At 43.6% G+C, this 12,825-nt stretch overlaps 1 protein-coding gene across 1 annotated transcript; it reads left to right on the top strand.

Moving 5' to 3' along the window:
* Nucleotides 1–8,480: 8,480 nt before the first annotated feature.
* LOC308328784 (proteasome subunit alpha type-7-like) lies at nt 8,481–9,236 on the top strand (the record flags this gene model as incomplete). Its single annotated transcript, XM_080782894.1, has 1 exon — nt 8,481–9,236. One exon carries the CDS (start codon nt 8,481–8,483, stop codon nt 9,234–9,236), a length of 756 nt encoding a protein of 251 aa, XP_080639020.1.
* Nucleotides 9,237–12,825: the final 3,589 nt, after the last annotated feature.

Below are 12,825 nucleotides of genomic sequence, written 5' to 3'. Positions count from 1 at the left end.
CTGAAACGACACATCTTTTCTGAACTGGTGATCACTTAAATCCTTCCTGTACGTGGATAGGCGAGGCGAGGCTGGGTGCTACGGGGGTGGAGGAGGTCTTCCTCAGGCCCAGGTCGTCGGTCTCCAGGCTGCAGTGCTGCTGGGCTCTGTGAATCTGCAGGTTCCTCCTCCACTGGAAGCACAGTGCCGCTGCCTCCGCTCCGTCTGAATCGGGCTCAGGTTGGGTCAAACCCTGGCCAACGCACAAACACAATAAATACTATTATTCATCTTTTAGCTCGCTGGTTCTCAACCTGATGTGGGCCAGGGTCTCAGGGACCACTGGTGGTTTATCGGTATCATTGTGATACCGATAAATGGGTACTTAACGTAGGGTATGCTACGTTAAGTTCCATTGATCCAAGCCAGAACACAATCAATTGATTGATCGATCATTAAAATAAACATCTGACCACTTAACGTGACGTGTTTAGTGATCTTGCAGCTTAAGACTTGATGGTGACAGCCCTAATTGTGGACCTTCATAATATTACACATGTCTTGGATGTGTTAACCCATTCTGTACAGGAACCCCTTTTGGTGTTTTAAGCATTATGTTATCCTTTAGCTGTTGAAAAATAGCAGATCTACAAGCTCATAGAGTGTCGTGTTACAAGCTTGTAGATCTGCTATTTGTTTATGGTGAAAATGTGGTGCAAATCTTTGAATATATACGTTTTTAACTCATCAGGGTTGGCGGCCAACTACATATAATTATTGGGGTCCTTGACATGAAATATTGAGCACCACTGATAGAAACATAGGTATTTCATAAAACTGTCAGGATTGAGTTAATACGGCATACCTTAATACATGCTGTCTCAGCGGCTCGGACCCCCAGTAGAACCTTACCTTAATACATGCTGTCTCAGCGGCTCGGACCCCCAGTAGAACAGTCTGCAGTAGATTCTGTGCGTTCTTCACCAGGATTTCATTTGACGACTTGCACCCTGCAGGCGTCACTGCGTTGACACTAAACACAATCATTCACAATTCATTCTTTCTATGGCCATATTCAACATTTCTATGTGGTCAACATTTCTGTCTCCTCACTGGAAAAGTTTAGAAACCTGCCCTAAAAGTGACGTCATCAGTATCGCCAGATGCCAAACTTTGTCATTTTTGAGGGGTCCTCCCTCGGGTGCCCATAGTCCTATGCCCTGCTTTGTGTGTTTGTGTGTACCCCATTGCGATGATTTGATTGGCTGAGCACCCCATACTAGCGATAATTTGATTGGCTGAGCTACAGCTAGGCTACGTATTGAGGATAAAAAGTGAGGACAGATAAGTGAGAGCGCCAATTGTGATTGGCTGGAATGTGATGATGTATGATGATGTCTGATGATAAGAGCGCCCCTTGCTTCACATGTGTGTGATTCTTTTTTAATGAATTAATGCAAAACCTACAGTATAGCTTCTATTTCAGGATGCTAACTTCACAGTAAGGGAAAGGCTGTGGTTTCTATTAGCTAAGAACCCCCCTATCGATGATGTCATTGGTAGGCAGGGTTCTGAACTGTCCATAGCCTGCCAAGGAGACGCAGAGTGAGCAGATGGAAATTGTGCCAGGTTTATAATGGAGCATTAGTGAAGACCAATTATACGAAGATAAGGTTGAAAATGGTGCTCCTTTGACCTCTTTTTCTGTGTGTTCTGACCTGGAGATAATGCTGAGCTGGTTGGTGACTGTGAGGATCTGTTCAACTAGGAGGGACAGTTCCACTGTACACTGTTTGTCCACACAGTGGTTGGCGATGACTCTGACAAACTGGGTGACTGACTGGCAGTCTGAGATCACGTCTTTAGCTGTGTTGACAAATGCCTCTTTATTCTGGAATAAAGGGGGAGATAATGTTTGTTGTCAGTACTCGTATACAGTTACAGTATATGGGTTGTTGCCTGGAAGAAAGAAATCATAATGAATCTTTCTATGTTTTTTTCTTAATGTTTTTTCGTAACTTAATACCCTGCTTTGTCATACTACAGTGTCACACAACTGGATGATAAAAGATCGTTAAGGAAGGGACAAACAGGTCTTGGGCTACAATAATACAATAGGGCCATCACCGCTATTGGGCCTTTCTTCCTCAGGTACTGAGTCATGTAGTATATCTTATCAGCCATCTTCCGTGTCTCTTGAACGATCCGGTTGTCTTTGGGATCCCAGCTGTCGGTTTCTTGCTTGAGAAACAGGGAGGTGTATGCGAGAGATGAGGCGTCTTTGAGCACAGAAGGCCTAGCCCTGGCCTGTAAAAGAAAAAAATTGTACAGTACAAGTACAGCGTCGGTTATTGTGAAAGACAATTTCCTGTTTAGTAGGCTACAAAAATACTGCCCTGTAAGTATTGCCCACTTTCAATCTGGCGTCCCTATTTTTGGCATGTCTTTGTAGGTGAACATCACCTTTTATTAAGTAGTAGCAAGTAGCATATATATTTATTTAACTTTTCAAAATTAGCGACAATAGCAGATCTACAAGCTCACCAAAGCACTGTGCGCTTGCAGATTGGCTATTTTCACTACTTTTGCGTGACACGATGAAGTATAAAAGAGGGATTAAGTGGTGCAAACTAGTGTAAAACCACATCACTCATGCATTACTCACATGCTTTTCCATTGCAGGTATAGGCGGAGACACTGCAGGCATGCACGTAGTCACATTTATCTCCGCGACCTCTGCAGGTTTGGTAGGCCTAGCGTCTTTGTGCCAGGGTGCTATGTCCGGTGAAAATTCCACTTCTTTCACAGAAGTGGGCATTGCGGTCAGCAGCATTGCCTTGTCACCCACTGCAGGCGTTCTGCCCTGAAGACCGCTCTTGATGAGCTCTCTGACCTCCTGGCGGATCCCGTCGAGCTTGCTGACCTCCTGCACCAGATAATGAGCCTTGGCTGACCAGCACTGCGTCTGAACCTCCAGACCCAGTGTGTCACAGGCAAATCGAGTCTCCACGATGAGCCGGGCCCTGCTCACTATGTCGGAGATTTGAAAGGACAGGTGGTCGTTGATGGACTTCAGGTTGGAGCGTGCCCGCGGGTCGCGGACGTAGCTGAAGCAGTCTTCGACACGTTTCGTGGCGCCTTTGACGTTTTCAAAGAGCACCTGTGCTGCGTTTTCAAATTCCCGCTCGGCGTCTTCCGCCGTCCCGTCGTCCGGGTGGTTTTCAGCTGCAAAATAGGCGATGTTGACAATACTTTGAATTTCGGGGATATAGTCCTTGTTTGCTTTGCTTAAGTGACCACACAGCAGTCTCAGCTTCATCAGAAGTTTTCTTTGTAGGAATTCAGACTTGGAGAGAAGCAGAACACTGCAGGGAGTGGTGTTAAGTTCCTCCGCAGCCTGAAGATAGGTCTCGGTAACTATTTTCAGTTCCTCCTGGAATTCCGTCAACTGTTTAACCTTATAAGCACTTTTACAATTGATACCAGTCAGCCTTGCTGCTTCTTGGATGCGCAGCGAGTTTTCAGACATAGCTGATATCCTTTTCTGTGGGCTTACCTGCCTCACTGCAGTCGATGTACCCAAAACCTTATCCAGAGAGTTTAACAAAATCTGAATTGACAATGCCCACAGAATACATGGTGCCTCTAGCTGATCCACTTGGCCATCCAGTGAGTTGATGAGTTCTATCAGATGCCTTGTGTTGTTCTGGGCTTTGTTCAACTTGTTTTGCAAAGCTGTGAAACTCTCCTGACAGTCTTTTTGTGTTGGAACATCAGATGACATCAGAAGCTGGACCACATCACTGCACAAAGCCACTACTTCGCCAAGTTGCTCTGCCACAGTGGCTGCCATATTCGGTAGTTGATTCCCTTGAAGAAGTGTGTATATGGAATGGTACCAGGTTCCAGCCACTGGCAGCAGGACTTTCCGTATGTTGTTGATCAGATCCGAAAATATTGCACTGTGTTTGAAGATGCTCTCTGTGCTCATCCCTGAACTCATGGCGGTCTCTTGAGCCGTCTGGACTAGCAGTGGGGTCAGTGACACCAGCTCTGCCCTGAAGTCATCCAGTGTCTGACAGTCAATTGCATCAACAATCACAGAGGCCTCCTTGGCAGCCTGAGCGTAGCAGTTTGACAGTTGAAGAACACTGGTGCAGGCCCGGTTGAGGGCTGTCACATCTTTACCTTTAGTCACAGTCACAACTTCATACAGCAGCGGTAATAGATCAACATCCAGAGGCATGTTGAGCAGTTTTGGCTCGTCTGAGACAGCTGGCAACTTTAAATCATCCTCGTCATATTTATGAGCCAGATACACTTCTTCAGTTTCTTTCCTTGAGTATTCCTCCTCAAGTTCCGCTATGAAATCCATCTCCTGATCCTCCAGCTCAGGCGAATCGATACCGCTAAAGTCCTGATCTAGGTCTGTGCCATCATCAGTCTCTTTGACAGGTGCAGGTGGGGGGGAAGGTGATGCCACAGGCTGCCGCACATTCTCCCGCAGCGGGCTGAGGAGATGGGGATGCTGTTGGCCATCCAGTCCCTCCCTGAGTACTTTAAAGTGCTGGATTGCCATGGAAACATCATCAGAAAAGGGCGAAAATGCCTCCACATTCAGATCCGATCCACAGAGCATGTCTCCGACCGACCCAACCACTTTTGCCTGGGACGACTGCACCTGTTTCAACAGCACCAGGAGGCCATTCCTGTATATGGGGTTATCGCTCTTGTCCAAGTGTCTTTTCACTGATTGGATCACCTGTTTCATGTGACAAACAAGGTCCCTTGCATGCTCATCAAACTGTCCGTAGCTCTGTTCCTTGTATGCTGCATCGCATCCACGCCGGTCGCTGACCATCTCATGAATGGCAATACTGGTGAACTCCCTGACGTCCATGACATCACTTAGAGAATCTTGGAGCTGTGCGGTGTCCTCCTCCCATCTCTGAAGAAGGTCGTGGAGTTTCTGAACAGTTTTCAATGAGCTACCATCCAGCTCTAGTGAGAGTGGTGCAATCACAGATCGGAGTCGCGAGAGGCTGGTCCGTGAGTTTTCCACATTTTCCAGACTCTTTGCATCCATAGCTAAAGCTGATATAAAACTTGCGATTTGGATAATTCTATCAGTAAGACAGAGGAAATCCTCAAGTAGTGGTTGAACACAGTCCGGATCAAACTCTGCTGTTGATTCTACTGCATCCAGGATCTGCCTTGTTACACTCGCTAATTCTTCAAATGTTGATGATGCCATCGTGAATGTGTCCAACACCTGATAGAGAACAGTAGTCATCAAGAGTCTGTCAAGCATTTGAATTTGCTGCAATAGTAACGAACAGATATCATCTGCATTCTGCTTGGGGCGCTCGGGATCCTCTGGGAACTTCAATAGTCTTGTGATGTCAGACCAGAACTGCAGGACATGTCGACAGTAACCTACCACTCGCTGCTGAAGCTCTTTGCGCGAAGAGTTTGCCACCACCATACAGTGAAACACAAGATCTCGCACCATGCTATCAAAACCACTGCCTCTGATTGAAGAGATGAAAGAACTGGTCAGTAGTTGTACGAGATTATTGTGCCTCCCAGTGTAATACCCGCAAGGACCCAGGGATCCTCTGTGGCCGTTGCTCTTGAGTGTTACAATGATGCCATTGACTGTACTTTCCACCTTGTCCAGAATGTACCTCTTGGCTGCTTGGGCCTGCTCACTAGCAGGATGTTTGATGGTAGTGTGCATAGCAGTGTGCAGCATGGAGATGCACTTTCTCAGAGTCTCCAGCGAGTCAAACAGTTCTTGTGCTTGTCTGGGATCCTGTAAGGACTTCGCCCGGTCCATTGTCAGATGGTTGAGGAGAAGCAGGGCCTCGGAAAACAACCTGAAGGACTTCAGAAGGGACATGATATCCAGTGAGGAGCCCAGTTCGCCGAGGCATTCCAAAACCTGGTCAGCAGCTGCTAATATTTTCCTTACAGTTGCATCATCATCCACTACAAGTACCTATGGAGCAGAGACAGACAGGAGAACCATGTTGTTGGAAAATGATTCCTCAGACATGCATATATAACATAACATAAATTATGTTTAAATTTGCAAGGCCATGGTCATGCACTTTTCCATAATTTAAAATATAAAACGTTTTATATATTTACAGTATATGCTTATCCATTCACTGTGGATTAGAAATCAATAATATAAGTCATATGAGAACATTATGTGCAGTATATTCTCGCTGTTTTCTCCCATAGCCATGTTAATCTCCCATTCCTTAACTCTTATTGGACAGCTCCATAGAGGATATATTGGTCAGTTCTAAAGAATAGCAGTACCATACATTATAGATATATTGTATGTTTAATAATGTATACAATATTTGATTGCTGGTGTGACATTATATAATTAGTTCTTGTTTTGCACAGTATATCGTTGCTGTAGTAGAAGCCTATATGTATGTCCAAACAGTTACTTTTTAGGAAATGGAATGAAAATGTTCAGAAATAGTGAAAATAGCCAATTTATAAGCTCACAATGTGTCGCAGAGCGCAGATTAAATATGTACATAACTAGATACAAGGTTTCTGCCCAATGTCAACGATTCGTATTATTAGTATACCGGTATTGTATTTTCGGATCACATAATAAAAGCATATACTGCACTTTGACCACTCCCAGCAGGACGTTCTGTGCCGCGGTGATGAGTTCCTCTTTGTGTTCGGACAGAACAGGCTGGATGCTGAGTTTCTGAGCGGTCAGCAGCACATGCTGTCCAGACACACTCACTGACTCCAACAGGGAGGACATCTCCATCTGATGGACTTCATCGTCTGTCTCGCTTACTCGCCTGGAGAAAGGAAATAGACAGAGACCCTGGCATTGATCTGATACTGTAATGCAGTGGTCTGTCTGTCTGTCTGTCTGTCTGACTGACTGCATGTCTGTCTGTGTGTGTCCTGAGCTAATCTCACAAACATTCTGAACTGATCTTCTTGTGCACACTGCTAGTAGAACGATAAAAAGATTGACTGCTCCCATGTATTTATTGATCAAACGAACAATGTTTATTCCATGGAGGTATAGGGCTTATCCTGTATTTTGTTCTCTAGCCCTCTCTCTATTGTTTGCATAACATATCATAAACTGAAAGGTTTACTGGAGAGACAGGGAGAGACCCCCTGTTACTGAACAAACACTATATGATTGCTACTGGATTTAACAATATCTAACACACCCCATTTAAAGCATGTTGAATGAGCCTGCAGAAATGTATTAAGTGACTTCTTCTATTTATTGAACAATAAACTACCATTAGTGGACATTAAACTACCATCCTTATTTGACTTGGTTAAACCACACACGTACATACCTGGAGGCCACTGCTGCCATTTCCTTAGTGGCTTTTGCCACAGCCAGCGCTGCGTCCTCTAGCTGGGCGAACCGTTCCGGTTCCGCTGCACTGTCACAAAGCAGGACCAAGTGACACAAATGACCAGCGATGGGCGCCACCACCTGCTCTGCTGCTGCAGTTTTGACCAAACCGTGATCCACTAGAGACGCCATATCGCAGAAGTCTTGAAGTGCTCTCAAAGAGAAGTATAGGAGAATGTCTCTGTCTGTTGTGGTGATGTTGCCGTACTTGTAGGCCTATAAATAATTCATTGCTCTCTAGGGAGAGACCCTCGGAGCTTGATGTCAGTGTTTCATAGCAACCGCCGGTGTCAGCTGACCTGACCAACACCTGTAGCCTCTTTAGAAAACGATGCTTCACTAGTGCAGTGCTTCCCAAAGTGGGGTCCGGGGATCCCCAGGGGTCCCTGAGGGAGTTCCAGGGGGCCCCCAGCTAAACAATACTTTGGAACCAAATGGACCCTTATGGGTCTGTAACTCTGAGAATTAAATTAACATTGGTTTTATTTAGGGGTCCTTGACATGAAAACGTTGTTTGCGAACCACTGCACTAGTGGGCATTACGTACAGTATGAAATACTGTATGTGCAGGATATGTGCCACACATGTTCCACGGCCAACTCAGGCCAACACCAAGCACCAGAAGGGAAATCAAATGGAAGGAATATTTATAACAACAACAGTAATAATTGTTATTGCTTGGATATGATTGTGTCTTTGTTTATGAACTGAATATGTTTGGTGCTTATTTAACTGTCCCTCATTCCTCTGCTCGGACAGAGTCAGGACTGTCAGTGTTCACAGTAATATTGTACAGATACAGATTTCCAAATCTGGGGTCCATGTTTGTTGATATTGAGTTGCCATTTTTGATATCAGGTTGCCATGGTCACCCAATATTTCCAATCAGAGTACTTGGAGACCAGTCTGACTCTGGAGCCCTGTGGAACTCCATATTTGGACAAGACTGACATCATGAGGCAAGATTAAGAGGCAGCCTTCTTAAAAAGCTGACACGGAGTCTGAGGGTGTTAAGCGAGACAGTTAGGAATCATCTCACAGCAGCCAAGGGAACGTCTTCAGTTAACCAGACACAATGGCAGCCAGATATGACAGAGCAATCACTGTGTTTTCTCCGGACGGCCATCTGTTCCAGGTAGAATACGCCCAGGAAGCCGTAAAGAAAGGCTCCACGGTGGTGGGAATCAGGGGCAACGACATTGTCGTCCTTGGCGTCGAGAGGAAATCTGTAGCGAAGTTGCAGGAGGACAGGACCATACGCAAGATAAACAGCCTGGATGAGCATGTCTGCATGGCATTCGCAGGTCTCACCGCGGATGCACGCATCGTCATCAACAGAGCTCGTGTCGAATGCCAGAGCCACAGGCTAACCGTCGAGGACCCAGTCACAGTGGAATACATAACCCGCTACATCGCTAGACTGAAGCAGCGCTACACCCAGAGCAACGGGCGCAGGCCATTTGGTATAGCCGCTTTAATTGTTGGGTTTGACGATGACGGGACTCCCAGGCTGTACCAGACAGAGCCCTCAGGAACCTATCATGCCTGGAAGGCGAATGCAATTGGCCACAGTGCAAAGACTGTGAGAGAGTTCCTGGAGAAGAATTACACAGACGAAGCCATTGCTGTAGACAAGGAGGCAATCAAGCTGGCTATCAAGGCCTTGCTGGAAGTGGTGCAGTCAGGAGGGAAAAACATTGAACTTGCTGTTATCAAACGAAACAAGCCGCTGAGGATACTGGAGGCCAAGGAAATTGAGGCATTTGTGGCTGAGATTGAGAAAGAAAGGGAAGAGGAGATCGAAAAGAAGAAACCGAAGAAATCCGGTTAAACAACATGGTCCTTATAACGGCATGGCTGTGAATTCTGTGCGTGGCTGTGAATTCTGTGAATCTGACGATGCGTTGGTGACGACTGCCTAAATAGGACTTGTCCAGTAGATTGGAAGGACATTGCAATTATAGTGTGCCTACTGCCTACCCATTATCAGGGTAACTCGGAGGGTCAGTCTGTTGGCTCTTTCAGAGATTTGTGATGGTTTTTTGTTTACGTTTCTATTATAACCAATATGTCATAAAAATAACTCATAAAAAATTGCTTGCAACATGATGCATTGTGAGCTTGTAGATTGGCTATTTCGGCTATTGACATTGGAAGTGTTACGTTCTCATTTCTCATAAATCGGAAGTTACTACCACCTGCAGCAGACTGAAACAGACTTGTAGTGATGACGCGTATGGAAACAATTCCAGAACCTGTTATTGAAGTTGAAATGAAAGAACTACAGTCGGGTGTTCAGAGATATTATGACAGGTTTCATCCAATCAGCAATACATACATGTACACTGACATTCCTGGAATTACAAAATAAATACAAATAAAATAAAAATAATAATATAGATGTGCCTCCATATCAGTAAAACATGTGTTAATGCAGTTGAGACGAAGAACCATCAAAGTCCATTATTCATTCTGATGTGACCCCTCCCCGAAAAGGCCTATCTGTCCTGACCCCGTAGCCATAATTTATATATTATTGATCATTATTAGACTGTTATTTGTCTCAACTGCTCTATATAAGTCTGTAAGAAGCAAGAAAGAAATGTGCTTGTGGCTAATATAAAACGTTTGACCAATCAACGCCTCAGTTCTTGGTCAGTTGGCCATGAAGTATAGGCTAACTCCAGGCATTTCTTTTTTGAGGGGCACCTACCTCCAGCTTTTGGTTCATTGACAATGAATGGAGAATGTTATGTCATAGTGTCTGAGCAAATAGGCATTGTGTCTATTTTTATTTTACGTCTTGATGAAGATGAGAGCTCCCCTCACTTCACACGGTGTGATTTATCCATAATTATACATTTCATAATTTATATATTAATAATTATATAATAATTAAATGGCAATCGAATCAGTCTGAAACCTTGCCTAAACATGGGGTCATACTCATAGCATACATCATAGATGACTGATGTCATAGACTAGCTACATTAAGTCTAACATCCTCATGGAATATGTTGTTGTAACGCTGCCAGGTCAGTCATCTGGTAAACCACTGGAAGTTCAACTTGTGCATGCTGTGATAGAGTGCCAACAAAGTACCTCCATCATGCATTGTATGCATGCATTTTGTTTCATCAATGTCATTTAGTGCCGCATTTTAAAACCAATAATGTATTAAACATCCCAAAGAGGACCTATTGAATCCTTCTATCAATGCGTTGACTTGTGATGTAGTGTGATGGCTTATTTTGTCTTATTTCGATCACTTTGACTGTATTCTCTTTGGTACAATTAAATAAACATTATACAATTCAAACAAAGATTTATATCTTATTATTAATTAATCTAAATTGTGCTATACAAAGGGCGACTCAGACAGGCGATTCAGTCAAAACAGATCTACATGATTTTAATGTTAAAAGCTTAAACTTGAACAAATAATGATTTCACTTATCGATAATAATATAATAACAGTTTTCCCTTTTGCAAATAGTCTTATTTGTTTATTTATTATTTAAACAATATTAAGACAATTAAATAAAGTTTGTTATTCAGAACCTTATATTTGCAATATTGTTAATACAATATTGCAAACTTCTCTTAAATGAGTATGTACAACATGCTAATTAAAGGTCATTCAGTATAATTTGAGTAGCAAAGACTTAAAAAAAATATGAATAGTGATTCCCATTGACTACCCCCGGACATTGGTTCTGGAATAAGCTACTTCAGACAATTTATTTGCTAAATGATTCACATGGTTCTATCCATTGGGAAATCATCAACGTGTATGATATTACATTTTAGACCTAGGTACATTTTGCTGTGTATAACAGTCATTTTACATGATGTGTTGAAATCTTACTTTGACCGACAAAAAACTGTTTTTTGTGTAAAATAATGTTTTCTACTTTCCCCATGTGCTTCCCAACTTCACAGCCGTACGTGTAAATGATGGATGCTTACTAGATTTAAGGTCACATGGCAACACAGTTTTCTAGTTTTATAGATAAAGGGGGTGGTTCAACTTACCCCGTTCTCCCCTATAGTCTTCAAAACAAAACCCCCAAAATACAAAACAGCTACAACTTGAGACACAAAATAATGGGTTATTGTCAGACGGGCCTATACAGTAGACACTGTGAGGATATTGGTAGACACTCCCTAAGCAAGATACAGGCGGGCTGTTTCTCCCCACCCCCTCCAGTGAAAGAACACAAATATTCCAAACATTTCAGTGGCAGAGCCTGTGAGCACTGTTTACCCAGCAGGCCTGGGACCTGTAACACTAGCACCCAGATATCAGAATATTAGGAGTTCGTATTTGTATGGCAATGGCATACAGGTGAGCATATGGTGGTGGTGGTGGTCTGGTGGAGACAAACAATAATGAAACAAACAAACAAAAAAACATCAAATGGAACTCAGGAATAACAACACTCAAACACACAGAAGTGCAGAAGTGGCTACCTAAGTTCAAAGGGCTCTATGCCTACTGCAATTGGGTGCAGGTGGTGCTAATCACAATCAGTACATTTGTAGGGTAAAGTGATTGTAAAAATTGGTAAAGTAATCTGTTATTGTCCAGAACTAGAAGCGATTACTTTACAAAGGTCTCAGTCATCCAGAAATAGTGTCTGCTAAGAGGATTTAAAACCCAAGAAAACACTATGGCTTGTTTCCTTTGGAGTCCTTAATTAATCAAAAAAATCACTTACACAGCTGATGAAGACGGCTAAAGGTAGGAACTTTTTTTTTTCCTGCTTATGTTGTATGCTGCTTGTGTTGTATGCTGCTTGTGTTGTATGCTGCTTGTGTATGCTGCTTGTGTATGCTGCTTGTGTTGTATGCTGCTTGTGTATGCTGCTTGTGTTGTATGCTGCTTGTGTTGTATGCTGCTTGTGTTGTATGCTGCTTGTGTATGCTGCTTGTGTATGCTGCTTGTGTTGTATGCTGCTTGTGTATGCTGCTTGTGTTGTATGCTGCTTGTGTATGCTGCTTGTGTATGCTGCTTGCATGTATGCTGCTTGTGGTGTATGCTGCTTGTGTTGTATGCTGCTTGTGTATGCTGCTTGTGTTTTAGGCCTCACTCACACCTTTACAACAGACTGATGTATGCTTGTTGTATGAGATGTAGGCTATAGCTGATGCAAGCTCGCAATGCATTTCCAATGGGAGTCACATGTTTGACACAACATTTGTGTTGTATGAGGGGGTGGGGGGCAGTCGAAACACAGCCGAACGAAAAGAGAATTGAGCCAGAAGGCAAAGCTCTCTGTCTACCGAGCAATCTTCGTTCCTACTCTCACCTATGGTCATGAAGTGTGGGTCATGACCGAAAGAATAAGGTTGCGAATACATCTGAATTAATTACAAATCAAATTCCCTAGTATGATTACTCATACCGGTAGTCCAAC

Source organism: Protomyctophum bolini, assembly GCF_963924005.1.
Source record: "Protomyctophum bolini genome assembly, chromosome: 14".
NCBI classification, from domain to species: domain Eukaryota; kingdom Metazoa; phylum Chordata; class Actinopteri; order Myctophiformes; family Myctophidae; genus Protomyctophum; species Protomyctophum bolini.
The sequence above is the reverse complement of the archived record's forward strand: the minus strand, read 5'-3'. Positions and strand labels throughout refer to the sequence as shown.